At 40.6% G+C, this 24,461-nt stretch overlaps 2 protein-coding genes across 7 annotated transcripts in view; one reads left to right on the top strand and one right to left on the bottom strand.

Annotated features, from left to right (window-relative positions):
- The window catches only part of OPHN1 (oligophrenin 1), a 603,167-nt gene that overhangs the window by 517,708 nt on the left and 60,998 nt on the right, over positions 1-24,461 (top strand). The window lies entirely within an intron of this gene.
- On the bottom strand, positions 5,375-6,058 carry LOC105748287 (vesicle-associated membrane protein-associated protein A-like). The gene has a single exon (XM_033439138.2). It carries the CDS (start codon positions 6,041-6,043, stop codon positions 5,447-5,449), a length of 597 nt encoding a protein of 198 aa, XP_033295029.1. The 5' UTR covers positions 6,044-6,058; the 3' UTR covers positions 5,375-5,446.

The following is a 24,461-nucleotide window of genomic DNA, read 5'->3' as shown; positions in this document are numbered from 1 at the left end:
TTTGGTGGGAACATTTAGTCCATTTACATTTAAGGTAATTATCGATATGTATGTTCCTATTCCCATTTTCTAAATTGTTTTGGGTTCATTATTATAGGTCTTTTCCTTCTCTTGTGTTTTTTGTCTAGAGAATTTCCTTTAGCATTTGTTGTAAAGGTGGTTTGGTGGTGCTGAACTCTCTCAGCTTTTGCTTGTCTTTAAAGGTTTTAATTTCTCCATCAAATCTGAATGAGATCCTTGCTGGGTAGAGTATTCTTGGTTGCAGGTTTTTCTCCTTCATCACTTTCAGTATGTCCTGCCACTCCCTTCTGGCTTGCAGAGTTTCTGCTGAGAGATCAGCTGTTAACCTTACGGGGATACCCTTCTGTGTTATTTGTTGTTTTTCCCTTGCTGCTTTTAATATGCTTTCTTTGTATTTAATTTTGGACAGTTTGATTAATATGTGTCTTGGCGTATTTCTCCATGGATTTATCCTGTATGGGACTCTCTGTGCTTTCTGGACTTGATTAACTATTTCCTTTGCCATATTAGGGAAATTTTCAACTATAATCTCTTCAAATACTTTCTCAGTCCCTTTCTTTTTCTCTTTTTCTTCTGGAACCCCTATAATTCGAATGTTGGTGTGTTTAATGTTGTCCCAGAGGTCTCTGAGACTGTCCTCAGTTCTTTTCATTCTTTTTTCTTTATTCTGCTCTGCAGTAGTTATTTCCACTATTTTATCTTACAGGTCACTTATCCGTTCTTCTCCCTCAGTTATTCTGCTATTGATCCCATCTAGAGTATTTTTAATTTCACTTATTGTGTTGTTCATCATTGTTTGTTTCATCTTTGTTTCTTTTAGGTCCTTGTTAAATGTTTCTTGCATTTTGTCCATTCTATTTCCAAGATTTTGGGTCATCTTTACTATCATTTTTCTGAGTTCTTTTTCAGGTAGACTGCCTATTTTCACTTCATTTGTTAGGTCTGGTGCACTTTTATCTTGCTCCTTCATCTGCTGTGTGTTTTTCTGTCTTCTCATTTTGCTTATCTTACTGTGTTTGGGGTCTCCTTTTTACAGGCTGCAGGTTCGTAGTTCACGTTGTTTTTGAAGTCTGTCTCCTGTGGCTAAGGTTGGTTCAGTGGGTTGTGTAGGCTTCCTGGTGGAGGGGACTAGTTCCTGTGTTGTGGTGGATGAGGCTGGATCTTGTGTCTCTAGTGGGCAGGTCCCCGTCTGGTGGTGTGTTTTGGGGTGTCTGTGGACTTATTATGATTTTAGGCAGCCTCTCTGCTAATGGGTGGGGTTGTTTTGCTGTTTTGCTAGTTGTTTGGCATAGGTTATCAAGCACTGTAGCTTGGTAGTCGTTGAGTGAAGCTGGGTGCTGATGTTAAGATGGAGGTCTCTGGGAGATTTTCACCATTTGATATTATGTGGAGCTGGTAGGTCACTTGTTGACCAGTGTCCTGAAGTTGGCTCTCCCACCTCAGAGGCAGAGCCCTGACTCCTGGCTGGAGCACCAAGAGCCTTTCATCCACACGGCTCAGAATAAAAGGGAGAAAAAGTAGAGAGAATTAGTAGACGTAGGAAGAAAGAAAGAAAGGAGGGAAGGAAGGAAGGAAGGAAGGAAGAAAGAAAAGAAGGAAAGAAGGAAAGAAAGGAGGGAGGGAGGCAGGGGGGGAGGAAGGAAGGAAGGAGGGAAGGAAGGAAAAAAGACAGAAAGAAAGAAGATACAGTAAAATAAAAGTAAAGTATAATAAAATTATTGAATTAAAAAATAATTATTTAGAACAAAAAGAGGGCGGATAGAATCTTAGGACAAATGGTGGGAGCAAAGCTATACAGACAAAATCTTACACAGAAGCATACACATATACCCTCACAAAAAGTGGTAAAGGGGAAAAAATCATAAATCTTGCTCTCAAAGTCCACCTCCTCAATTTGGGATGATCATTGTCTAAAGGAGGGAAGGAAGGAAGGAAGGAAGGAAGGAAGGAAAGAAAGAAAGAAAAAAGAAAGAAAGAAAGAAAGGAAGAAAGAAGGTAAAGTATAATAGATTTATTAAAATTAATTATTAAGAAAAAAAATTTTTTAAAAATGGATGGATAGAACCCTAGGAGAAATGGTGGAAGCAAAGCTATACAGACAAGATCTCACACAGAAGCATACACATACACATTCACAAAAAGAGGAAAAGGGGAAAAAATCCTAGATCTTGCTCTTGAAGTCCACCTCCTCAATTTGAGATGATTCATTGTCTATTCATGTATTCCACAGATGCAGGGCACATCAAGTTGATTGTGGAGCTTTAATCTGCTGTTTCTGAGGCTGCTGGGAGAGATTTCCCTTTCTCTTCTTTGTTCTCACAGCTCTCAGGGGCTCAGCTTTGGATTTGGCCCTGCCTCTGCCTGTACGTTGCTGGAGGATGTCTGTTTTTTGCTCAGATAGGACAGGGTTAAAGGAGCCGTTGATTCGGGGACTCTGGCGCACGCAGGCCAGGGGGAGAGAGGGGCATGGCGTGCGGGGCGGGCCTGCGGCGGCAGAGGCCGGCATGACGTTGCACCACCCTGGGGCCCGCCGTGCGTTCTCCCAGGGAAGTTGTCCCTGGATCCCGGGACCATGGCAGTGGCGGGCTGAACTGGCTCCCCGGAAGAGGGGTGTGGATAGTGACCTGTGCTCGCACAGAGGCCCCTTGGTGGCGGCAGCAGCAGCCTTAGCGTCTCCCACCCGTCTCTGGGGTCCGTGCTTTTAGCCGCAGCTTGCGCCCTTCTCTGGGGTCCATGCTTTTAGCCGCAGCTCGCGCCTGTCCCTGGGGTCCAGGCTTTTAGCTGCAGCTCACGCCTGTCTCTGGGGATCACACTTTTATCCGAGGCTCACGCCTGTCTCTGGAGTTCCTTTTAGCAGCCCTCTTAAACCCCTCTCCTCGCGCACCAGGAAACAAAGAGGGAAGAAAAAGTCTCTTGCCTCTTCGGCAGGTGCAGTCTTTTCCCCGGACTCCCTCCCGGGTAGCCATGGTGCACTAACCCCTTCAGGCTGTGTTCAAGCCGCCAACCCCAGTCCTCTCCCTGCGCTCCGACCTAAGCCCGAGCCTCAGCTCACAGCCCTGCCCACCCCAGCAGGTGAGCAGACAAGCCTCTCGGGCTGGGGAGTGCCCGTCGGCACCTATCCTCTGTGCGGGAATCTCCCCACTTTGCCCTCCGCACCCCTGTTGCTGTGCTCTCCTCTGCGGCTCTGAAGCTCCCCCCTCCACCTCCCGCAGCCTCTGCCCGCGAAGGGGCTTCCTAGTGTGTGGAAACCTTTCCTCCTTCACAGCTCCCTCCCACTGGTGCAGGTGCCATCCCTATTCTTTTGTCTCTGTTTTTTTTTTTTCTTTTGCCCTACCCAGGTATGTGGGGAATTTCTTGCCTTTTGGGAGGTCTGAGGTCTTCTGCCAGCATTCAGTAGGTGTTCTGTAGGAGTTGTTCCACGTGTAGATGTATTTCTGGTGCATCTGCGGGGAGGAAGGTGATCTCCGCATCTTACTCTTCCGCCATCTTCCCCTGTGTACTCCCTTATTCCCTTTTTTATCTTTTTTTTTACATCTTTATTGGAGTATAATTGCTTTATGATGGTGTGTTAGTTTCTGCTTTATAACAAAGTGAATCAGTTATACATATACATATGTTCCCATATGTCTTCCCTCTTGCATCTCCCTCCCTCCCACCCTCCCTATCCCACCCCTCCAGGTGGTCACAAAGCACCGAGCTGATATCTCTGTGTGATGAGGCTGCTTCCCACTAGCTATCTACCTTAAGTTTGGTAGTGTATATATGTCCATGCCTCTCTCTCGCTTTGTCACAGCTTACCCTTCCCCTCCCCATATCCTCAAGTACATTCTCTAATAGGTCTGTGTCTTTATTCCTGTCTTACCCCTAGGTTCTTCATGACATTTTTTTTCTTAAATTCCATATATATGTGTTAGCATATGGTATTTGTCTTTCTCTTTCTGACTTACTTCACTCTGAATGACAGACTCTAGGTCTATCCACCTCCTTACAAATAGCTCAATTTCGTTTCTTTTTATGGCTGAGCAATATTCCATTGTATATATGTGCCACATCTTCTTTATCCATTCATCCGATGATGGGCGCTTAGGTTGTGCTCATCTCCAGGCTATTGTAAATAGAGCTGCAATGAACATTTTGGTACATGACTCTTTTTGAATTTTGGTTTTCTCAGGGTATATGCCCAGTTGTGGGATTGCTGGGTCATATGGTAGTTCTATTTGTAGTTTTTTAAGGAACCTCCATACTGTTCTCCATAGTGGCTGTACCAATTCACATTCCCACCAGCAGTGCAAGAGTGTTCCCTTTTCCCCAAACCCTCTCCAGCATTTATTGTTTCTAGATTTTTGATGATGGCCATTCTAACTGATGTGAGATGATATCTCATTGTAGTTTTGATTTGCATTTCTCTAATGGTTAATGATGTTGAGCATTCTTTCATGTGTTTTTTGGCAATGTGCATATCTTCTTTGGAGAAATGTCTATTTAGGTCTTCTGCCCATTTTTGGATTGGGTTGTTTATTTTTTTTGTTACTGAGCTGCATGAGCTGCTTATAAATTTTGGAGATTAATCCTTTGTCAGTTGCTTCATATGCAAATATTTTCTGCCATTCTTAGGGTTGTCTTTTGGTCTTGTTTATGGTTTCCTTTGCTGTACAAAAGCTTTTAAGTTTCATTAGGTCCCATTTGTTTATTTTTGTTTTTATTTCCATTACTCTAGGAGATGGGTCAAAAAGGATCTTGCTGTGATTTATGTCATAGAGTGTTCTGCCTATGTTTTCCTCTAAGAGTTTGATAGTTTCTGGCCTTACATTTAGTTTTTTTTTTTTTCTGAGCAAGAATCTGTTAACAGTTTTATTATTTTTGTGTTAAATACCATGGGACAGGGTTGGAAGGATGAAAAACTCAGTTAACTGCCTCACAAGGGATAAGAAAAATTCTGCCATGATATTAGCAAAGGTAAAGGGGAAAAATTACACTGTAAGAGACACCATTTCCCCGCAGAATACCTCTTGACATTTCCTGAGTGAGTGGGATTAGCAATCTAAATAAATCGTATTTCAAGAGGTAACAGCAACAGATAAAATTTAAGGGGATTATTAAAATAACATTTACAAGACTCTGAACGATTCTTGAACTCTTATTAAAACCACAAAGAAAGAACAATTCTTTATTTATGAATTTCATAAAGGCCTGAATGTGCAATGACACCTGTTAGGGATGGTCTGGTGATGTTCACGCTGTCCGGGAGCCCAACAGTCAGCTCTTACTGTGTTTCTAACCATGAAACTGTTGCAGGCGAGGCCTATATGACACTGTACACACAAAGAATGGTCACTGTGGGCCACACTACCAGTGAGATGGTAGGTTAACAAATCTTTTTCTGGTCAAGAGAAAAAAGAACAAATAGCACTCTGCATGCTTCACTCTACAAGATGAATTTCCCTAGAAAGAATACAATGAAAATGGCTGCAATTACAACAAGAAGTGAAGGAAGAGGACTGGTGACATTATCTCTGAAGAATGCAGCTGAGGTGTATCCAGGTTTATCCGAATGTGCCACCATTATGAGCCTTAAGCCTTCATCTCTCAGGTGTTGGTTTTCTTCCAATTGCTTCATCATCTCTCCCTGGAGCCTCTTGCACTCTTCCGTGACCTTCCTCGTCTCAGTATCATTGAGGGAAACACTGTGTGGCTTTGACACGGGCCCGTCCTGCTTTGCAGCGTTCAGGGGAACGACTTTGCTGGGTTCCATGTCATTCAATTTATCATTTTCATTGGACATTTCAAATACACATCTCAATTTAGAATTCATCAATTCATCGGGTTTTGCCTCTTTCCACACGGCTTCCATATCTGGAATGTTTGGTGGAGCAAAGATGGTCTGTACCATAAACTTGTGTTTACTCTTCTCATTGGGGTAATAGTCAAAAGGCTGCAGTATTACTTTAAATTTGAGGTCTGTGGGCGGGTCGAGGACCAGGATCTGCTCGTGCTTCACCATGGCCCCAGAGATGGGCGCCATCAGAGACAGCGCAGAGTGGGAGTGCGCCCGTGGCGGGTCGCTGGCTGCGGGTGGGGGGTGGTGGCGGCAGCGGCTGCAGCGCGGCTCGGCCCAACTTGATACGGGGCCAGCGCTCAGCTCACGAACCCAATGCCCGCCGCTCTGTCACCAGCTCACTGGACCACCTGCCCGTCCGCAGCTCTGGGTCTCACAACTGGCTCAACCCCACACCCACATTTAGGTCTTTAATCCATTTTGAGCTTATTTTTGTGTATGGTGTTAGGGAGTGATTGAATCTCATACTTTTACATGTACCTGTCCAGTTTTCCCAGCACCAGTTATTGAAGAGGCTGTCCTTTGTCCACTGTATATTCCTGCCTCCTTTATCAAAGATAAGGTGACCATATGTGCGTGGGTTTATCTCTGGGCTTTCTATCCTGTTCCATTGATCTACATTTCTGTTTTTGTGCCACTACCATACTGTCTTGATTACTGTAGCTTTGTAGTATAGTTTGAGGTCAGGGAGCATGATTCCTCCAGCTCCATTTTTCGTTCTCAAGATTGCTTTGGCTATTCGGGGTCTTTTGCATTTCCATACAAATTGTGAAATTTTTTGTTCTAGTTCTATGAAAAATGCCAGTGGTAGTTTGATAGGGATTGCATTGAATCTGTAGATTGCTTTGGGTAGTAGAGTCATTTTCACAATGTTGATTCTTCCAATCCAGGAACATGGTATATCTCTCCATCTATTTGTATCATTTTTAATTTCTTTCATCAGTGTCTTATAATTTTCTGCATAGAGGACTTTTGTCTCCTTAGGTAGGTTTATTCCTAGATATTTTATTCTTTTTGTTGCAGTGGTAAATGGGAGTGTTTTCTTGGTTTCATTTTCAAAGTTTTCATCCTTACTGTATAGGAATGCCAGAGATTTCTGTGCATTAATTTTGTATCCTGCTACTTTACCAAATTCATTAATTAGCTCTATTAGCTTTCTGGTAGCATCTTTAGTATTCTTTATGTATAGTATCATGTCATCTGCAAACAGTGACAGCTTTACTTCTTCTTTTCCAATTTGGATTCCTTTTATTTCCTTTTCTTCTCTGATTGCTGTAGCTAAAACTTCCAAAACTATGTTGAATCAGAGTGGTGAGTGTGGGCAACCTTGTCTTGTTCCTGATCTTAGTGGAAATGCTTTCAGTTTTTCACCATTGAGGATGATGTTGGCTGTGGGTTTTTCATATATGGCCTTTTTTATGTTGAGAAAAGTTCCCTCTATGCCTACTTTCTGCAGAGATTTTTATCATAAATGGGTGTTGAATTTTGTCAAAAGCTTTCTCTGCATCTATTCAGATGATCATATGGATTTTCTCCTTCAATTTTGTAATATGGTGTATCATGTTGATTGATTTGCATATATTGAAGAATCCTTGCATTCCTGGAATAAACCCCACTTGATCATGGTGTATGATCCTTTTAATGTGCTGTTGGACTTTGTTTGCTAGTATTTTCTTGAGGATTTTTGCATCTATGTTCATCAGTGATATTGGCCTGTAGTTTTCTTTCTTTGTGACATCCTTGCCTGGTTTTGGTATCAGGGTGATGGTGCCCTCGTAGAATGAGTTTGGGAGTGTTCCTCCCTCTGCTCTATTTTGGAAGAGTTTGAGAAGGATTGGTGTTAGCTCTTCTCTAAATGTTTGGTAGAATTCGCCTGTGAAGCCATCTGTTCCTGGGCTTTGGTTTGTTGGAAGATTTTTAATCACAGTTTCAATTTCAGTACCTGTGATTGGTCTGTTCATATTTTCTATTTCTTCCCGACTCAGTATTGGCAGTTGTACATTTCTCAGAATTTGTCCATTTCTTCCAGGTTGTCCATTTTATTGGCATAAAGTTGCTTGTAGTAATCTCTCATGATCTTTTGTATTTCTGCAGTGTCAGTTGTCACTTCTCCTTTTTCATTTCTAATCCTATTGATTTGAGTCTTCTCCCTTTTTCCTTGATGAGTTTGGCTAATGGTTTATCAATTTTGTTTATCTTCTCAAAGAACCAGCTTTTAGTTTTATTAATCTTTGCTATCGTTTCCTTCATTTATTTTTTATTTATTTCTGATCTGATATTTATGATTTCTTTCCTTCTGCTAACTTTAGAGTTTTTTGTTCTTCTTTCTCTAATTGATTTAGATGAAAGGTTAGGTTGTTTATTCAAGATGTTTCCTGTTTCTTAAGGTAGGATTGTATTGCTATAAACTTCCCTCTTAGAACTGCTTTTGCTGCATCCCATAGGTTTTGAGTCGTCGTGTCTCCATTGTTATTTTTTCTAGGTATTATTTAATTTCCTCTTTGAGTTCTTCAGTGATCACTTGGTTATTAAGTAGTGTATTGTTTAGCCTCCATGTGTTTGTATTTTTTACAGATATTTTCCTCTAATTGATATCTAGTTTCATAGCGTTGTGTTCGGAAAAGATACTTGATACAATTTCAATTTTCTCAAATTTACCAAGGCTTGATTTCTGATCCAAGATATGATCTATCCTGGAGAATGTTCCATGAGCTCTTGAGAAAAATGTGTATTCTGTTGTTTAAGAATGGAATGCCTATAAATATCAATTACGTCCATCTTGTTTAATGTATCATTTAAAGCTTGTGTTTCCCTGTTTATTTTCATTTTGGATGATCTTTCCATTGGGGAAAGTGTGGTGTTAAAGTCCCGTACTATTAATATGTTACTGTCGATTTCCCTTTTTATTGCTGTTAGTATTTGCCTTATGTATTGAGGTGCTACTATGTTGGGTGCATAGATATTTACAATTGTTATAATTTCTTCTTGGATCGATCCCTTGATCATTGTGTAGTGTCCTTCTTTTTATCTTCTAATAGTCTTTATTTTAAAGTCTATTTTGTCTGATATGAGAATTGCTACTCCAGCTTTCTTTTGGTTTCCTTTTGCATGGAGTATCTTTTTCCATCCCCTTACTTTCAGTCTGTATGTGTCTCTAGGTTTGAAATGGGTCTCTTGTCGACAGCATATATATGGGTCTTGTTTTTGTATCCATTCAGCCAATCTGTGTCTTTTGGTGGGAGCATTTAGTCCCTTTACATTTAAGGTAATTATCGATATGTGTGTTCCTATTCCCATTTTCTTAATTGTTTTGGGTTCGTTATTGTAGGTCTTTTCCTTCTCTTGTGTTTCTTGCCAAGAGAAGTTCCTTTAGCGTTTGTTGTAAAGCTGGTTTGGTGGTGCTGAACTCTCAGCTTTTGCTTGTCTGTAAATGTTTTAATTTCTCCATCAAATCTGAATGAGATCCTTGCTGTGTAGACTAGTCTTGGTTGCAGGTTTTTCTCCTTCATCACTTTAAATATGTCCTGAGTGTCCCTTCTGGCTTGCAGTGTTTCTGCTGAAAGATCAGCTGTTAACCTTTTTGGGATTCCCTTGTGTGTTATTTGTTGTTTTTCTCTTGCTGCTTTTAATATGTTTTCTTTATATTTAATTTTTGACAGTTTGATTAATATGTGTCTTGGCATATTTCTCCTTAGATTTATCCTGTATGGGACTCTCTGTGCTTCCTGGACCTCATTAACTATTTCCATCCCGATATTAGGGCAGTTTTCCACTATAATCTCTTCAAATATTTTCTCAGTCCCTTTCTTTTTCTCTTCTGCTTCTGGAACCCCTATAATTCAAATGTTGGTGTGTTTAATGTTGTCCCAGAGGTCTCTGAGACTGTCCTCAGTTCTTTTCATTCTTTTTTCTTTATTCTGCTCTGCAGTAATTATTTCCACTATTTTATCTTCCAGGTCACTTATCCGTTCTTCTGCCTCAGTTATTCTGCTATTGATCCCATCTAGAGTATTTTTAATTTCACTTATTATGTTGTTCATCGTTGTTTGTTTCATCTGTAGTTCTTCTAGTTTCTTGTTAAATGTTTCTTGCATTTTGTCTATTCTATTTCCAAGATTTTGGGTTATCTTTACTATCATTTTTCTGAGTTCTTTTTCAGGTAGACTGCCTATTTTCTCTTCATTTGTTAGGTCTGGTGCACTTTTATCTTGCTCCTTCATCTGCTGTGTGTTTTTCTGTCTTCTCATTTTGCTTATCTTACTGTGTTTGGGGTCTCCTTTTTGCAGGCTGCAGGTTCGTAGTTCACGTTGTTTTTGAAGTCTGTCTCCTGTGGCTAAGGTTGGTTCAGTGGGTTGTGTAGGCTTCCTGGTGGAGGGGACTAGTTCCTGTGTTGTGGTGGATGAGGCTGGATCTTGTGTCTCTAGTGGGCAGGTCCCCATCTGGTGGTGTGTTTTGGGGTGTCTGTGGACTTATTATGATTTTTGGCAGCCTCTCTTCTAATGGGTGGGGTTGTGTTCCTGTCTGCTAGTTGTTTGGCATTGTGTGTCCAGCACTGTAGCTTGCTGGTCGTTGAATGGAGCTGGGTGCTGGTGTTGAGATTGAGATCTCTGGGCGATTTTCACCATTTGATATTATGTGGAGCTGGCAGGTCTCTTTTGCACCATCTTCCTGAAGTTGGCTGTCCCACCTCAGAGGCACAGCAGTGACTCCTGGCTGTAGCACCAAGAACCTTTCATCCACTCCGTTCAGAATAAAAGGGAGATAAAGTAGAAAGAATTAGTAGAAGTAGAAAGAAAGAAAGAAAGAAGGAAAGAAAGAAAGAAAGGAGGGTGGGTGGGAGGGAGGGAGGAAGGAAGGAAGGAAGGAGGGAAGGAAGGAAATAATGAAAGAAAGAAGATAAAGTAAAATAAAATAAAGTAAGACAAATTATAATAAAGTTATTAAAATAAAAAAATAATTATTAAGAAAATAAATTTTAAAAAAAGGGGTGGATAGAACCCTAGGTCAAATGGTGGAAGCAAAGCTCTACAGACAAAATCTCACACAGAAGCATACACATACACACACAAAAAGTAGAAAAGGGGGAAAAATCATAAATATTGGTCTCAAAGAAAAGGGGAAAAATCATAAATCTTGGTCTCAAAGTGCACCTCCTTAATTTGGGATGATTCGTTGTCTAAAGAAGGGAAGGAAGGAAGGAAGGAAGGAAGGCAGAGAGGGAGGGAGGGATGGAGGGAGGGAGGGAGGAAGGAAGGAAGGAAGGAAGGAAGGAAGGAAAGTAAGAAAGGAAGGAAGGAAGGAAGAAGATAAAGTAAAATAAAATAAAGTTATTAAAATAAATATTAAAAAAAAATTTAAAAGAAACTGATGGATAGAACCCTAGGACAAATGGTAGAAGCAAAGCTATACAGACAAAATCTCACACAGAAGCATACACATACACACTCTCAAAAAGAGGAAAAGGGGAAAAAATCATAAATCTTGCTCTCAAAGTCCACCTCCTCAATTTGGGATAATTCGTTGTCTATTCATGTATTCCACAGATGCAGGGTACATCAAGTTCATCGTGGAGTTTTAATCCGCTGCTTCTGAGGCTGCTGGGAGAAATTTCCCTTTCTCTGTTCTCACAGCTCCCAGGGGCTCAGCTTTGGATTTGGCCCAGCCTCTGTGTGTAGGTCGTCATAGGGCGTCTGTTCTTCACTCAGACAGGATGGGGTTAAAGAAACAGCTGCTTCAGAGACTCTGGCTCCCTCAGGCCAGGGGGGAGGGAGGGGCACAGAGTGCAGGGTGAGCCTGCGGCGGCACAGGCCGGCATGACGTTGCACCAGCCTGAGGTGCACCGTGCGTTCTCCTGGGGAAGTTGTCCCTGGATCCCGGGACCCTGGCAGTTGCGGACTGCACAGGGTCCCCGGAAGGGGGCTGTGGATAGTGACCTGTGCTTGCACACAGGCTTCTTGGTGGTGGCAGCAGCTGCCTTAGTGTCTCATGCCCGTCTCTGGGGTCCGCGCTTTTAGCCGCAGCTCACGCTAGTCTCTGGAGCTCCTTTAAGCAGCGCTCTTAATCCCCTCTCCTCACGCACCAGGAAACAAAGAGGGAAGAAAAAGTCCCTTGCCTCTTTGGCAGGTCCAGAATTTTCCCGGACTCCTTCCTGGCTAGCCGTGGCGCACTAACCCCCTGCAGGCTCTGTTCACGCCGCCAACCCCAGTCCTCTCCCTGCGCTCCAACTGAAGCCCGAGCCTCAGCTCCCAGCCCCGCCCGCCCCAGTGGGTGAGCACACAAGCCTCTCAGGCTGCTGAGTGCTGGTCGCCACAGATCCTCTGTGCGGGAATCTCTCAGCTTTGCCCTCCGCACCCCTGTTGCTCTGCTCTCCTCCATGGCTCTGAAGCTTCCCCCCTCTGCCACCCACAGTCTCCGCCCACAAAGGGGCTTCCTAGTGTGTGGAAACCTTTCCTCCACAGCTCCCTCCCACTGGTGCAGGGCCCATCCCTATCCTTTTGTCTCCATTTATTCTTTTTTCTTTTGCCCTACCCAGGTACGTGGGGAGTTTCTTTCCTTTTGGGAGGTATGAGGTCTTCTGCCAGCGTTCAGTAGGTGTTCTGTAGGCGTTGTTCCACGTGTAGATGTATTTCTGGTGTATCTGTGGGAAGGAAGGTTGTCTCTGCGTCTTACTCTTCCACCATCTTCCCCTCGTCTCTGCCCCCCTTATTCTTATTCGCACTATTACTCTCACTGTCTCACTCACTTACTTGCCTTTGCCTCTGTCATCACATTGTCTTTTCTCTCTGAACCTCCTGCCTCCCTCTTATAAGGACCCTTTTTATTATGTTGAGCATACCCAGATAATCCAGGATAATCTTCCAATCTCAAAATCCTTACCTTAATCATATCTGCAAAGTCTCTTTTTCCATGTAAAGTAAGATAATAACAGGTTCTTGGGATTAGCACATGGACATCTTGAGTATCATTAGTCTGTGTACCACACCAGTACTCTTCAGAAGTCTTAAAATCATGAAAGATAGAGATTGAGGAACTATTGCACACTGGAAAAGACAAAGGTAACATGACAATTTAATGACATATGGGATCCTGGATTGTATACTAGACAAGAAAAGAAGGACATTAATGTGAAAACTGATAAAATTCAAATAAAAACCTATGGATTAGTTAATATTATTGTGCTAATGTTAATTTCTTGGTTTTGATAATTGCACTCTGGTTATATAAGATGTTAACATTAAGTGAATTTGGATGAAGGTTATACAGAAAGTCGTATTATTTTTACAATTTTTCTGTAAGTCTAAATCATTTAAAACTAAAACATTAAAAAAGTTTTATCAATGTATACTGACACCATCAATATTTGGCATGTTTCCTCACATAGTCAATAAGTTCCATATTCCCAAATATTTTAATGTCATTCAGCTCGTAAGTGAATAATTATATTTCACTTTTTTCAAATAATTTTTTAAATTATGAATGAGATTGGGTATCTTTTCATACATTTATTGGTTGTTGTATTAGTTTGCTAGGGCTGCAGTAACAAAATGCCATATATTAGATAGCTTAAACAACAGAAATCTAGTTTTTCAGAGTTCTAGATGCTGGAAGTCCAAAGTCAAAATACTGGAAAGGTTGGTTTCTCTTCAGGCCTCTCTCCTTGATTGATTTCTCACTATGTCCTCATGAAGACTTCCCCTGTGTGTGTGCCTCCCTACTCTCTCTCCCTTATCTTATAAGGACACCAGTCATATTGGACTAGGGCTCCATCTCTGTGACCTCATTGAACCCTGATTACCTTTTAAAGGTAATTTGGAGCCCCTATCTCCAAATACAGTCACATTAAGGGTAAAGTCTTTAAAATATGAATTTTGAGGGGATACATTTCAGTCCTTAACAGCTGTCCATTTCAGTTGAGAGATGGGGTGGCACACTTTTTTTATTGGTTTGACATTTGAATGTATGCCTATCCCTCTGATGTACCCATTTAACCTTCAATCGCTGAAAACTCCACTTTAGGATAGTGGATACATCTGTGAGAGGAAAGGGAGTACAATTGGTGAACATTGTTGATCTTAAAGTGAGTGGTAGTTACACAGAATATTTTAATCTTCTTATCTATATGGAATATTTTATAATATATCATTTAAAATATTTAGTGCGAGGTGAGGAAATGAACATCAAGTAGTTTGGTTGTAAAGGAAAGAAAAATTGGAGGCAATGGCTTTAGAGGCATTGATTCAAGAGAGAATCATTTTAGGGCTGGGAAACATGTGCATGTTCATAAACCAGGGACAGTGGAGCTCATATGGAGGAAGAGATTGAAGATCCAAGTGAGAGAGAAAATAACTGATGGAGGAAGGTCCCTGAGGAGCTTTGAGCAGATGGCCTTCAGATTATTTTATGACCTTTTAGGGAAAGAGGAAAATAAGAATAGATGCATATAAGATTGCAATCTGTGGGCATGAGGAAGCAATGTCTGTGAAAATTGAGGAGGATAATGATTGCTGCACTCCATTTTCTCAAATACAATGTAAGTTTATCTTATCTGATGAGAATAAAGGAAAATATGTGTAAAGCTGGAAGCTTGAGGAGAGTAAGAGAAGGTTTAGAACAGTCTATGAAGGGAATGGAGAGGGAGGTGACCAAGGCCATGCTAGAGGGCTGTTATTAAAGAACAATGCACACCATAAATCTAGAGTGGTACCATCCCTGATGGGCTTCACGCCTCCCCCCAAACACTGCTCAAAACCCAGTGTGTAAATATTTTCCCCCATTCTCTGGGATGTATTTTCATTTTGTTTATGGTTTCCTTTGCTGTTCAGAAGCATTTAAGTTTAATTAGGTCCCATTGTTTATTTTTGTTTTCATTTTTATTGCTACAGGAAGTGGATCAGAAAAGATTCTGCTGCAATTTCTGTCAGAGAGTGTTCTCTCTCTGTTTTCCTCTAATGGTTTTATACTATCCAGGCTTACATTTAGGTTTTTAATCCATTTTGAGTTTACTTTTGTGTACGGAGTTAGGGTGTGTTCTAATTTCATTCTTTTACATGTAGCTGTCCAGTTTTCCAGCACCATTTATTGAAGAGGCTGTCTTTTTTCCATTGAATATTCTTGCCTCCTTTGTCATAGATTAGGGGACAAAAGATGCGTGGGTTTATCTCTGGACTTTCTATCCTCTTCACTGATCTATATTTCTGTTTTTGTGCCAGGACCATACTGCTTTGATGACTGTAGCTTTGTTGTATAGTCTAAAGTCAGGGAGCCTGATTGGTGCAGCTCTGTTTTTCTTTCTCAGGATTGCTTTGGATATTTGGGATCTTTTGTGTTTCCATACAAATTGTAAAATTTTTTGTTCTAGTTCTGTGAAAAATTCCATTGGTAATTTGATAGGGATTGCATTAAATCTGTAGATTGCTTTGGGTAGTATAGTAAATTTTACTTTTATTATTGTTTGGCAATAAGCTATTTTATTTTATTTTTAAAATTTATTTGTTTAAACATCTTTATTGGAGTATAATTGTTTACAATGTTGTGTTAGTTTCTGCTGTATAACAAAGTGAATCAGCTATATGTATACATATATCCCCATATACCTTCCCTCTTACATCTCCCTCCCACCCTCCATATCCCACCCCTCTAGGTGGTCACAAAGCACTGAGCTGATCTCCCTGTGTAATGCAGCTGCTTCCCACTAGCTATTTATTTTACATTTGGTAGTTTATGTATGTCAACGTTACTCTCTTACTTCATCCCAGCTTGCCATTCCCCCTCCTTGTGTCCACAAGTCCATTCTCTACATCTGCATCTTTATTCCTGTCCTGCTCCAGGGTTTATCAGAACCATATTTTTTTTTTAGATTCCATATGTATGTGTTAACATACGTTATTTGTTTTTCTCTTTCTGAATTACTTCACTCTGTATGACAAACTCTAGGTCCATCCACCTCACTACAAATAACTCAATTTCATTTCTTTTTATGGCTGAATAATATTCCATTGTATATATGTGCCACATCTTCTTTATCCATTCATCTGTTGATGGACACTTAGGTTGCTTCCATCTCCAGGCTACTGTAAATAGTGCTGTAATGAACATTGTGGTACATGACTCTTTATGAATTATGGTTTTCTCAGGGTATATGCCCAGTAGTGGGATTGCTGGGTCATATGGAAGTTCTAGTTTTAGTTTTTTAAGGAGCCTCCATACTGTTATCCATAGTGGCTGTATCAATTTACATTCCCACAAACAGTGCAAGAGGGTTCCCTTTTCTCCACACCCTCTCCAGCATTTATTGTTTATAGATTTTTTTTTTTTTTTTTTTTTTTTTTTTTGCGGTACGCGGGCCTCTCACTGTTGTGGCCTCTCGCGTTGCGGAGCACGGGCTTCGGACGCGCAGGCTCAGCGGCCATGGCTCACGGGTCCAGCTGCTCCGCGGCATGTGGGATCCTCCTGGACTGGGGCACGAACCCGTGTCCCCTGCATCGGCAGGCAGACTCTCAACCACTGTGCCACCAGGGAAGCCCCCGTTTATAGATTTTTTGATGATGGCTATTCTGACTGGTGTGAGGTGATACCTTATTGTAGTTTTGATTTGCATTTCTCTAATGATTAGTGATGTTGAGCATCCTTACATGTGTTTGTTGGCAATGTGTATATCTTCTTTGGAGAAATGTCTATTTAGGTCTTCTGCCCATTTTTGGATTGGGTTGTTTGTTTTTTTGATATTGAGCTGTATGAGCTGCTTGTATATTTTTGAGATTAATCCTCTGTCAGTTCCTTCAGTTACAAATACTTTCTCCCATTCTGAGGGCTGTCTTTTTTGTGTGTGTGGTACGTGGGCCTCTCACTGTTGTGGCCTCTCCCGCTCTGGAGCACAGGCTCTGGACGTGCAGGCTTAGTGGCCATGACTCACGGGCCCAGTTGCTCCGCAGCATGTTGGGATCCTCCCAGACTGGGGCACAAACCCTTGTCCCCTGCATCGGCGGTGGACTCTCTACCACTGCGCCACCAGGGAAGCCCGAGGGTTGCCTTTTCATCTTGTTTATGGTTTTCTTTGCTGTGCAAAAGCTTTTAAGTTTCATTAGGTCCCATTTGTTTATTTTTGTTTTCATTTCCATTTCTCTAGGAGGTGGGTCAAAAAGGATGTTGCTGTGATTTATGTCAAAGAGTGTTCTTCCTATGTTTTCCTCTAAGAGTTTTATAGTGTCTGGCCTTACATTTAGGTCTTTAACCCATTTGATCTTATTTTTGTGTATGGTGTTAGGGAGTGTTCTAATTTCATTCTTCATATGTAGCTGTCCAGTTTTCCCAGCACCACTTATTGAAGACTCTGTCTTTTCTCCATTGTATATTCTTGCCTCCTTTATAAAAGACAAGGTGACCATCCGTGCATGGGTTTAAACCTCTGGGCTTTCTATCCTGTTCCATTGATCAATATTTCTCTTTTTGTTCCAGTACCATACTATCTTGATTACTGTAGCTTTGTAGTATAGTCTAAAGTCAGGGAGCCTGATTCCTCCAGCTCCATTTTTCTTTTTCAAGATTGCTTTGTCTATTTGGGTTCTTTTGTGTTTCCCTAAAAATTATAAAATTTCTTGTTTTAGTTCTGTGAAAAATGCCATTCCCAGTTTGGTAGGGGTTGCATTGAATCTCTATATTGCTTTGGGCAGTATAGTCATTTTCACAATATTGTTTCTTCCAATCCAAGAACATGGCATATCTCTCCATCTGTTGGTATCATCTTTAATTTCTTTAATCAGTGTCTTATAGTTTTCTACATACAGATCTTTTGTCTCCTTAGGTAGGTTTGTTCCTTGGTATTTTATTCTTTTTGTTGCAATGGTAAGTTGGAGTGTTTCCTTAATTTCTCTTTGAGATTTTTCATCATTAGTGTATAGGAATGCATGATATTTCTGTGGATTAATTTTGTATCCTTCTACTTAGCCAGATTCATTGATTAGCTCTAGTAGTTTTCTTGTAGCATCTTTAGGATTCTCTATGTATAGTATCATGTCATCTGCACACAGTGACAGCTTTACTTCTTTTCTGCTTTGGATTCCTTTTATTTCTTTTTCTTCTGTGATTGCTGTGGCTAAAACTTCTAAAAATTATGTTCAATAATAGTGGTGGGATTGTACGCCACTATAGTACACCACTATTGTACAACTGTATTTACAGTTGTATTGCTGTAAACTTCCCTCTTAGAACTGCCTTTGCTGCATCCCGTAGGTTTTGGATCATCGTGTTTGCATTGTAAATTGTCTCTAGGTATTTTTTGATTTCCTCTTTTACTTCTTCAGTGATACATTGATTGTTTACTACCATATTGTTTAGCCTCCATGTGTTTGTGTTTTTACAGCTTTTTTCCCTCTAATTGATTTCTAATCTCATAGCGTTGTTGTCAGGAAAGATGGTCTATATGATTTCAATTTTCTTCAATTTACTGAAGCTTCATTTGTGACCCAAGATGTGATGTATCCTGGAGAAAGTTCCATGTGCCCTTAAGAAGAAAGTAGATTCTGCTGCTTTCAGATGGAATGTCCTATAAATATCAATTAAGTCTATCTGTCCTAATGTGTCATTTAAGACTTGTGTTTCCTTATTAATTTTCTGTCTGGATGATTATAAATTGGTGTATGTGGATATCGAAGTCCTCCACTATTGTTGTGTTACTTTTGATTTACCCTTTTATGGCTGTTAGCATTTGCCTTATATGTTGAGGTGCTCCTATGTTGGGTGCATAAATATTTACAATTGTTATATCTTCTTTGATTGATTCCTTGATTGTTATGTAGTGTCCTTCCTTGTCTCTTGTAATAGTCTTTATTTAAAGTCTATTTTGTCTGATATGGGTATTGCTACTCCAGCTTTCTTTTGATTTCCATTTGCATGGAACATATTTTTCCATCCCCTCACTTTCAGTCTGTATGTGTCCCTAGGTCTGAAGTGGGTCTCTTGTAGACAGTATATATACAGGTCTTGTTTTTGTATCCGTTCATCCAGTCTGGGTCTTTTGGTTGGAATATTTAATCCATTTGCATTTAAGGTAATTATCAATATGTTTGTTACTATTGCCATTTTGTTGTTTCTTTTGGGTCTGTTGTTGTAGTTCTTTTTCTTCTCTTGTGTTTCCCGCCTAGAGAAATTCCTTTAGCATTTGCTGTAAAACTGGTTTGGTGGTGCTGAATTCTCTTAGCTTTTGCTTGTCTGTAAAGCTTTTGATTTCTCCGTCAAATCTGAATGAGATCCTTGCTGGGTAGAGTATTCTTGGTTTTAGGTTTTTCTCTTTCATCACTTTAAATATATCCTGCCACTCCCTTCTGGCCTGCAGGGTTTCTGCTGCACAATCAGCTGATAATCTTATTGGAGTCCCCTTGTATTTTATTTGTTGCTTTTCCCCTGCTGCTTTTAATATTTTTCTTTGTATTTAATTTTTGATAGGTTGATTAATATGTGTCTTGTCATGTTTCTTCTTGTGTTTATCCTGTATGGGACTCTCTGTGCTTCTTGGACTTGGGTGAATATTTCCTTTCCCATATTAGGGAAGTTTTCCACTATAATTTCTTCAAACATTTTCTCAGACCCTTTCTCTTTCTCTTCTTCTGTGCCTCCTATAATTCAAATATTGTTGTTTAATGTTGTCCCAGAGTTCTCTGAGACTGTCCTCATTTCTTTTCAGTCTTTTTTCTTTATTCTGTTCCATGACAGTGATTTCCACCATTCTGTCTTCCAGCTCACTTATTTGTCCTTCTGTCTCAGTTATTCTGCTATTGATTCCTTGTAGTGCATTTTTCTTTGGAATTATTGTGTTGTTTATCACTGTTTGTTTCTTATTTAGTTCTTCTACATCCTCGTTAAACATTTCTTGTATCTTCTCGATCTGTACCTCCATTCTATTTCCAAGATCTTGAATCATCTTTACTATCATTGCTCTGAATTCTTTTTCAGGTAGATTGCCTATGTCCTCTTCGTTTAGTTCGTCTGTTAGGTTTTTACCTTGCTCCTTCATCTGCAACATATTTCTCTGTCATCTCATTTTGTCTAACTTACTGTGTTTGTGGTCTCCTTTCTGCAGACTTAAAATTCATAGTTCTTCTTGCTTCTGGTGTCTGCCTCCTGGTGGGTGACATTGGTCCAGGGGCTTGTGTAGGCTTTCTGGTGAGAGGGACTAGTGTCTGCGCTGTGGTGGGTGGAGCTGCGTCTTATCCCTCTGGTGTGCAGGGCTTTGTCAAGGGGTGTGTTTTAGGGTGTCTGTGAGCTTAGTAGGGCTTTAGGCAGCCTGTCGGCTGATGGGTGGGGCTGTTTTCCTGTCTTGCTGGTTATTTGGCATGAAGCGTCCAGCACTGGAGCTTGCAGGCAGCTGGATGGACCTGGGTCCTGGTGGTGAGATGAGGACCTCTGGGAGAACTCTCATCGGTTAATATTCCCTGGGGCTGGGAATTTTCTGGTCGTCCAGCCGCCAGGACTCAGCACTTCCACTACAGGGGCTCAGGTTTGACCCCCGGCCGAGGAGCCAAGACTCTGCAAGGTGTGCTGTGCAGCCAATGGAAAAAAAAAAAGAAAAAGAAAACAAACAGAGAAAGAGAAACCAAGACAAACAATAAAAACAATAACATAAACAAAACTACCCAAAGAAAATAAAAATGAAGAAAACAACCAAACAAAAAAACCTCAAAACCAAAACATACAATAAAAGCAAAACTAACAAAAACCAAAAAAACAAAACTAAAACAACAAAAAAGGCAAAAAATAAACACACAAAAATGACAACAAAACAAAAACAAATAAAAGGAAAAGAAAACAGATAGACAAACACCAAGACAAACAATAAAAACAAAACTGGTTATGTGGGGATCATTTCTTGTCATTTTAGGTGTTCAGGGTCCTCTACTAGTGTTCAGTAGGCACTCTGTGCAAATTGTTCCACTTGCAGATGTATTCTTTTCTTTCTTTCTTTTTTTTTTTTGTGGTACGTGGGCCTCTCACTGTTGTGGCCTCTCCCATTGCAGAGCACAGCCTCTGGACGTGCAGGCCCAGCAGCCATGGCTCACGGGCCCAGCCGCTCCATGGCATGTGGGATCTTCCCGGACCGGGGCACGAACCCATGTCCCCTGCATTGGCAGGTGGACTCTCAAGCACTGCACCACCAGGGAAGCCTGCAGATGTATTCTTTATGTACTTGTGGGGAGAAGTGAATGCCAGGTCTTCCTATTCCGCCACCTTGACTGCTTCCTCTTAAAACTGGCGGGCAGCCCCAGGGGCCAATGGGGTTTCAGCTTGTGATTTCCCTCCCAAGTATGGCAGAGGTGTGGTTGTGGGCAGGGTCGGGAGTTGCACTGCTCTCCCCTCAGGCTCTGATGCATCTCAGTAATGGTGGAGGGAAATGACGCTGAGCCAGGGGTTCCAGCTCTTCAGGGACCCAGACTCCAAGCCCGGCAGCAGGGCTGGGCTGCTTGGCCCTTAATCACTTGGGGAGGGAGGTGGGGGTGCCATGGAGGGAGCTGCCAGGAGTGCAGTATGCCACCTTGCCCCAAGGAGGGTCCTGGAAGCATGTCCTGGATGGGGTGGGGGCACCCACTGTGACCACAGCCTCAGCCAAACAATACTTAAACATCTGAGTTTGGAGCAGAGAAAGGCTTATTACAGAGCCTTGTAAGGAGAAGTTTGGCTCATGCCCCCGAAAACCCAAAAAATGTCTTTGTTGTTATTCTTTACAGCTTTTAGGGGAACTGCCAACTTCAATTTTATCAAAAAATCCATTTCTCAATGAATGACCTCAATCCCTACTGAGTTCATAAAAGTGTGATTTTGGCCAGGATATCAATAGTGTATTCTGTTGGGTAATTTGAAGAGCAATTAAAGTGCTAGTTATATGTTATTCCTCTGATCCAATAGGAGGTTACTTCTGCTAACCTGTGGTCAGCTTTTGAGTGAAGTTGTTATACCCTTGTAACCTATAAATATGTGTTAAGTGATTGAAGTCCTGACCTCTGTATGATACTAGAGATGTACTCTGATCATGTTTTCCAAAGACATGGTAACCAAGGATCTTTTCTGATTTATTAATTTATTCATATGAAACATCTTAGATGGAGATATAAAAAGAAGTACCAATTTATTATACATTTATCAAATTGTGTGTTTTGAAAAAGAGCAAAATGAAATGTGGATGAGATTGTTCCAGAAATTCTGGACCTTATGTAGGTGTAACCTCATAGGATGGTTGTGGGGATTAAAAGAGATAATATATATGAGAACTGATGCTGCTTTACAAATATCAGGGATTATATGTTCCTGCCAAGTTGTTCAGTTAATGGGATATGATTTTTCAGTTGACATATATTATAATTTCAGTAATGTGAGTTTTTTTCCATTTACACTTGCTCTTTAGTAGAAAAGGGCTTAAACAGATTGATTTTGAGTTTCTGTCATTCTCTTCCTTTGGCCTCTCTTTTTAAGAACATCCAGGGTCTGTAAATAAAATTTAAGTGCATCAGAAGTATTGATACTTAAAGGATTCCATTCCTAAGTCTTTCAAAAAGAGTATTCTAAAACAATTTGAATCATCATTTCTAAATTATTTATTTTCTAAGTTGGTACATAGGTAAATTATGGAACAAGAAGATCTACCTATACACTGATCCGTAGACAGTGTCAATGATTCTTAAGTTCTCTCTCTTCCCGTCTCACCGAGCAGTATCTATCCAGGGTGCCTGAACCTAAGCTGCTGCCTTGAGACACAGAGGCCATTTGGACTGACAGAGGAAAGTTGACTTCTGTTTTCTGAACATTTTGTTTTGGAGAACTGTGGTGAATTACAGGGGAGGAAAGAGAACAGGTCTGAAGGCAGTTCTTAGCAATTTTGTTTTAAGGACAGTGCTTTATTTTAAAGTTAAGGGGACAAAATGTGGGATAGATCCATTTGAATATTAGGACTATAAAGGGACCCTGAAGACCTTCTGGTCAAGGCTCTTCATTTTACATAAAGTCCTTTTGTGCATACTTCAGTAGTGGTAACAAATTTGCATTTCTCTAACTCCATTCCCACTCATCTTCTCTTTGGAACTTTCGTCCGCCACCACCAACCTATCCCCACAGTTCTTCTTATCTCACTTGTGCTTTGCAAACTCATCTTCTTAGTTATACAATCTGGCATTGGCCATTTCCCTCCTTTATTACTGCTGAGATCATTGTATTGGGGCTAGAAAAAAGCAGGTCTGCCTCTTAAATTTAGGTCTGTATTCAGGGAACATGGAATCAAGCTATGTGCCAGTATGGGGCAATGTACTTTTATCTCATTCAGTCATTATTCTAACTCTGTGAATGATGGATATTATTGTTTCCATTTTTTTTTTGGATTAGGAAACAGGCACAGAATGTGGTAAGTGACCAAGCTGACACTTAAATCTAGGTCTGTTGGGTTAAGTCTGCACCTCAGGGAATGGGGACCTGTTTTATGTGAGATGTTAAAGACAACAGCAAGTTGTACTTGTCTTTACATCACTGATGTTGACTTAGCTCTTCTAACCTCTCCTGAGTTCCTTCATTATTGACAGTCTTTCCCTTCTACTGGGTGGTAAGCTGCTTTTGAATCCTACAGGATCTTGCTTTACTGCCTTAAGTACAGTTTGCTGGGTGAATAATTATTTTCATAATAATTGGAAAATCTATTATCAATGTATGTGAAAAGGGATTTTATTCTTATCTTTAAAGATGTATGGTTGGAAACCATGGTTGAGGGAACTGAATGGTGCAGTCTTTGTTGAAGATGTAGATGCTTAAGGAAAGTTATGCCTGTAAGTTGGCCAGAGAAAGCTAGGTTGTTCTCAATGCAGAGTTTGTGGGAACTCAAATGCTGCCTATGTTCCCAAATATCCAAATGGGATCTTGTCCAGGAAAAACAATGTACTGGATCTTGTCCATTACATTGTAGCAATGTAATGGATTTGGGGAGGCAAACAAGAGTCCCTTTTAAGGACCAACTCTGATTTATGTATTTTTCAGACACCTAGTTTAGCAACCCAGAGGAAACAGAAACTTCTAGTCCTGGTCTATGCCTCCTGTTTTCTCTGAAATGTGGCTTCTGTGAATTTTGGACTGCCACCAGAGGGCAGCAAAGGAATAGATAAATGTTTCCCTCTACCTCTGCTTTCTGGAATGATAGGTAGGTAGGTAGATAGATAGATAGATAGGTAGAATAGGTAGATGATAGATGTTTTAAAATATAAGTAAATATAAATATAGATTTATACTTAACAGATTTATATTTTATATATTTAAAAATATATCTCTATGTATCTATCTACATATATACATATAAGTACACACACACATGCGCACACACACACGGAGAGAGAGAATCTAATTAAGCCAGGTTTATACGTCATTGCCTTTAAATTCTGAAATGATAGAGTTAAGCTAAAAGTTATTAAAAATAATATTTGTATTAGCCTGTACATGTGAGGATACTTTCAGAGTATAATATGCAGTTAACTGGGGATTTGACAAGCATTTCAAATGAATCTTCAGAAAAAAATATCTTTAAGTAGTGAATATTAAAAGCAAAGTGTAACCTGAAGACAAATGTCTTTGTGCAGAGAATTAT

Source organism: Orcinus orca, chromosome X, assembly GCF_937001465.1.
Source record: "Orcinus orca chromosome X, mOrcOrc1.1, whole genome shotgun sequence".
NCBI lineage: Eukaryota > Metazoa > Chordata > Mammalia > Artiodactyla > Delphinidae > Orcinus > Orcinus orca.
The sequence above is the reverse complement of the archived record's forward strand: the minus strand, read 5'-3'. Positions and strand labels throughout refer to the sequence as shown.

What these genes read in the sequence shown, in the direction of transcription:
- LOC105748287 (XM_033439138.2), bottom strand. Translation starts at nt 6,043, where the DNA reads ATGGCGCCCATCTCTGGGGCCATGGTGAAGCACGAGCAGATCCTGGTC.